Genomic DNA, 5,653 nt, shown 5'->3' with positions numbered 1-5,653 from the left:
ATGGCCAAGATGTGTTGGCAGCCTGGGTGTCTGTCAATGGATGAATGAATAAAGAGAAGGTGGTACATATATACAATGGAATATTGTTTGGCCATGGAAGGAAATGGATTCTCACCATCTGTGGTGGTATGGATGGAAATAGCGGGTAATGTGCTGAGTGGAGTATGTCAGACAGAGAGGGATAGATACCATGTGATTTTGCTCAAATGTGGAATCTAAAGAACAAAATAAACAAACAAACAAAACAGCAACAGACTCATAGATACAGAGAACATTTTCATGGTTACTCGTTGGAAGGGGCGTTGAGAATGGGTGGAAAAGCGAAGGCATTAAGAAGTACAAATTGAGGGCTGCCCCAGCTGAGGAGGTGCACTGCGACCCCCTCTTCACTTCAGTGAACATGGCGCTGTGGGCACAGAGAATGCGGGTGGTGACCTGCAGCCTGTGCACCACCTCAGCGCCTGATGCACCCTGCCTGCTGCGGGCCTGGGTTCTTAAGGTGGGCACTGTCCAGACACTGTGCACAGGCTCCATTCTGCTCTTGGTGCATAAGTTCTCAGAGAAACATGAATGGGTAACAACAGAAAATTGTATTGGAAGAGTGGGAATCAGCAATTTTGCACAGGAAGCTTGGGAAGATATTTACTGTAGTTTGCCTGAAGTTGGGACACAATTGAACAAACAAGATGAGCTTGGTGCTTTACAAAGTGTGAAAGCTGCTAGTGAACTGTATTCCCCTCTATCAGGAGAAGTAACTGAAATTAATGAAGCCCTTGCAGAAAACTCAGGAGTTGTCGACAGATCTTGTTACGAAGATGGTTGATCAAGATGACACTGAGTAACCCCTCAGAACTAGAGGAACTGATGAGTGAAGAAGCCTGTGAGAAGTACATAAAATCTATTGAGGAGTGAGAATGGAATGGAATCCCCTGAATAAAGCAGTATGAAACAAACAAACAAACAAACAAAAGTACAAATTGGTAGATACAAAGTAGCCATGGGGATGTAAAGCATAGGAGATATAGTCAATAATATGGTAATATAATGCCAGGTGTGTACTAGACTAATCAGCAGGGTAACTTCTTAAACTATATAAATGTCTAACCACTATGCTGTACACCTAAAATTAATGTAAAATAATATTGAATATCAACTCTGATTCAAAAATTATAAAAGGGAGGAAAAAGTTGAAGCTATAAAACAAATAAGTCATGGGGATGGAATGTACAGAATGGGGAATATAGTCAATAATATTGTGATAGTGGTGTACAGTGTCAGATGGTCACTGGGTTTATCATGGTGATCACTTCTTTAAGTATATAAATGCTGAATAACTATGGTGTACATCTGAAATTAATATAATATTGCATGTTAGCTATATTTTCATAAAAATCTTGTTAAAAAGGTAAAATGTTCCATCCATCACAATACATTTGATCTAGACTTTGGGTAGTAAACATGCTATACAGACATCTTATTATAATGTCATACACCTGAAATGTTATATAATGTTATTAACCAATGTTACCTTAAAAATTAAATAAATAATGCATAAAACATAAATTTTTGAACCCCACTAGACTATATGCATTCTAACAACCTTTGTAGCTTTAAAAATGCCAGAGTTGGGTGGCCGGTTAGCTCAGTTGGTTAGAACGTGATGCTGATAACACCAAAGTTGCTGGTTTGATACCCACATGGGCCACCGTGAGCTGCACCCCCCCTTTAAAAAAAGCCAGAGTTGTAAAATGACATAATTAAACTAATATCAGAATTTAGTCACAGGGTAAGCCCAATGGTCAAGATGAAATGAACTTTCTATACCATCTCTGACTACAATCCTGTACAGTAAAAACATTTCTGAAGGATAAACGTTAGATACTCAAAATATTTAATTATTTTGAAGAAGTATCTACTTATCTGCTTGCACTTTTGCATTGGTTTTTACATTCCCAGGAGATATACAAGAAGCTTCTGGTTGAGATAGGTGTTTCAGAGGTTGGGGCCTCAGAATAAAGATGTCTTTGCTAGGAGTGTTTCATGTTTACTGTCCTGACATTATCCTAAATCCTGGGAGTATCTGTTACCAAAAAATAATCTGCGTCTAGCTCATTTCTAACTTTCCATAGTCCATTTCAAACTCTCTGCCATCAATGATTCCAGAAGTTTCAAAACGATGAATTCTTATTCACAATTTAAAATCTATTCAAGTGTCATATCTATGGGGAAGGTTTTCCTGACCTCTTCAAGATGTGTTAGGCATTCCTTCTTAATGTGTCCCTAGTGCAGTATGGTTATTTATATCACTTGCATTATTTTCAGAGTTTACCTATGTTTTACCTACTAGATTAAGTTCATTAAGGATAGGAATTATGTCTCCCTGACCCAATACATAGTACATAATAAGTTCTCAATAAAGTTTGCTGAACTGAACTCAGGTTGCTTTTGTACCATTTCTGTATATTTTCCCAGTGCATCGACCTTTTCCTCTTCTAGAATCCAGTGCAGGGTTTCTCAACCTCAGCAGTATTGACATTTGAGGCTGAATAATTCTTTTGGTGGTGGTGGTGGTGGGGTGCTGTCCTGTGCCTTGTAGGATGTCCCACAGCATCCCTACCCTCTACTAATCGTAAGATGTCCCACAGAATCCCTAGCTTCCCCCCAAGTTGTGACAATCAAATAAGTCTCCAGGTATATCCCAATGTCCCCTGGGGGAAAAACCACCCCCAGTTGAGAACTGCTTTCTAATGCAACAGATTATTGCCCTACTTTCTTTGCACTGGTCACTCCTGCCCTTATTTGACCTTTCAACTTAAATGTCACTTACTTAGGGAAGCCTTCCCTGAGCACTAGACTGGGTTTAAGGCCCCTGATAGGTTTTCTAATAGCATTTTGTAATTATCCTTCAGCATACTTATCAAAATTTTAATTTAATAGCTATTTTTGTCTCAAATTTAAATTCTATAAAGGCAGGGACTGGCTGTATTTCATTGCTAAATGCCTAGTGTTTTGCATAGTAACTGGCACATAGTAGGTGCTCAAGAAATATTTCTTAAATGAACAAATGCTAGTGAATTGTCCTGTCATTTCTGTTCCTATTTCTATCACAGTACTCACCAAGTTTCTATAGTAAGTTTCCATTTACACTGTGACTCTTCTTCAAGATAGAGGAAGCAGGCTAACATCTTATCAGCTTCCTCACTATGTACAATAGCCAACCCATGATAGACACTTATCTCTTAATATACAGACGTGAAATGTGCTGTCCATGCCTTTACTGAATTTACTAATGAAGTAAAATTACTTACTGGGCTTTTAATTTGTAATAAACTAAAAATAAATGTAGGTTTAATATTCAGTTGACCAAAAAATGTGACTAAGTTGACACTTTTGCTCCAAAGCAAATACTATCTCTCATTTGAAAGATACATTTAAGGCTGTATCAACATACCATGAAGTATAAATGGCATCAGAAGTGCAATCAGTTAAAAATATATTTGTATAAATGTCCAACTAATTTGTCTGATTTTTCCCCAATGACTGAATATTTCAACATTGCGTAGAGAAAGTGTGAAACCAGAAACATTAAGAACAGAGGGGGAAACAGCAGAGGTAATTTTCTGTCATAGGTCAGGTTGAAGTGTTCTCTTTTCTTTATTCAATGCTGGCTTTTCATGTCCTAAAGTGAGTCTAATTTTAAGGCTTCAGCTTGACAGGGATGATATCAGAGAAGAGAAAGGATACATGTGGAAGGGGGGAGGGTAACACTTTTCTGTGCATAGCCTTTCTTGGCAAGAACCTTCATAAGGGACATATGAAGGGGAAATGTCTGAGACAGAAGTTAAGTGGCAAATGAAATTATTGTGTTTAAGGCCAACATAATATTCATGTCCATGTTGGACAGATACAAAATGCATCACCAGAAAAGCATGTTTGGAGCAATCTACAAGTAAGTGTAAGGCTTTGGGAAAATACAGTCATCTTCTTTTCTAATGTTTGTTACTTTGTATGTTATAAGAATCTTATTTCTAAAAAGAAAGGAAACTCAGTCACACATCATGCAATTCATATAAACAATTATATATTAATAATCATGATCCTAGCTTCTATTTGTTGACTATTCACAAAAGATCAGGTTTTGCAGCTAGTAAGTTGTAGGGCTTAGATTCGAAATCAGGCTTAGCTTTTCTTTATTTTTTTAATGAAGAGGAGATTGAGAAAGCTTTCAGTATAATTAATCAACATCATGCAGACATTTCTTTCCCAGCAACTTTTATACTTTATTGCCCTGATGATGAGATCTTCTTCTTACTCCAACCTCTATACACAAAGTACGAGTTCCTTAAGGGCAGAAGCTATCTTCACTTCTCATTTCCCACTAACTACCACAGTGACTTGCACATAGTAGGTATTTGACACATGCTCTTTCAATGAAGCAATGACATTTTGTCAACATAAATTCAATAAAGCCATTTGAAGGCACTTTTACCCACATTTTATCCATTCAGTTGCAGTGACAGGCCACATGCCAAAAAGGAACAAAGCAGTAAACAAGAACATGGAAGTTCTTATTTAACAAGAACTGGGGCTGCCTGGCAAAGGGCTTCATTGTAGACTCAAACACTTATATATTTAAAACACTTATATATTCAAAACAGTTAATCAACACAGGGTTGCCCCATTACATTTCATCTAAAAATTGTTAAAGAAAATATGCAGTTAATTTAGAGCACTGTTCTTCTTTTTAAAAGTCAGGACTCTTACTGAGAGTTGAAATCATTGGCCTCCTCCTATCTACCCTATCATACTAGCAAAACACGGCTCACTTTTTTTTTATTAGCTGAGCCATCCTGCCACCTGTTGGTAGCTCAGTGGCAGCTCAGCTTGGGCCGGGACTCGAACCACTGTTGCTCAGAGCTCGCACTCTTGAGCGAGCTCTTAACCAACTGAGCCACTCAGCCAGCCCCATGGCTTACTTCTTATAAATGGCTTTTACAAATACTTTATTTAATGCCCCACATATAGTACCACAAATCCTCTTTATAGTCATAGTGACATGATTTCCCTAATTCTGCATACCTAGCATTTGCAAATGTTACAGAATTAAAAAAAAATTTGTGCCACAATTCTTACTTAAACTACACAAGACTTTCCTTAGATTATTATTGTGCCTGTCATCAATTTAAATTTTAATCTTCTATACTGGCCATGAACTCCAAAGATAATAGAATTTATCCTTAAGCAAGGAATTCTTGAACATCAGGAGATAATAATGATTTCATCAATTGACAGCATTTAAAAAGGTTTTTTTTTGTTTTTTAAAGGGTCTTAATGTGAATGATGATATGGAGTGTCATAAAATGTATATCTTGCTTATCTGAAGAGATAAGAAATGAATTTATCTGAAAAATATATCTGTTTGAGAAACAGACTGGAATCAAACATTTAAAAAAATAGACTTAAAAGAAGGAAGAAAGGAAGGAAGGAAGGAAGGAAGGAAGAAAGAAAGGAAGGAAGGAAGGGCGGGCTAGCCACTGTACAACAGTTTATTAAAGACCACCAAAGAAATCCAGACAGCTCTTCTTCACCTCTGAGATTCTCATCACAGCCCTCAGGGATGTTTTCAGAAGCAGAAGTCTGTGCTTGATGTACA

General features: G+C 37.3%; 1 protein-coding gene across 1 annotated transcript; it reads left to right on the top strand.

Moving 5' to 3' along the window:
- The first annotated feature begins 400 nt into the window (after nt 1-400).
- LOC109387316 (glycine cleavage system H protein, mitochondrial-like) lies at nt 401-823 on the top strand. The gene has a single exon (XM_019651157.1). It carries the CDS (start codon nt 401-403, stop codon nt 821-823), a length of 423 nt encoding a protein of 140 aa, XP_019506702.1.
- Nucleotides 824-5,653: the final 4,830 nt, after the last annotated feature.

The sequence above is a fragment of the Hipposideros armiger genome, unplaced genomic scaffold, assembly GCF_001890085.2.
Source record: "Hipposideros armiger isolate ML-2016 unplaced genomic scaffold, ASM189008v1 scaffold_153, whole genome shotgun sequence".
Lineage (NCBI taxonomy): Eukaryota > Metazoa > Chordata > Mammalia > Chiroptera > Hipposideridae > Hipposideros > Hipposideros armiger.
The sequence above is the reverse complement of the archived record's forward strand: the minus strand, read 5'-3'. Positions and strand labels throughout refer to the sequence as shown.

Bases quoted from the DNA above. Each gene is read 5' to 3' on its own strand.
- LOC109387316 (XM_019651157.1), top strand. From the start codon at position 401: ATGGCGCTGTGGGCACAGAGAATGCGGGTGGTGACCTGCAGCCTGTGC.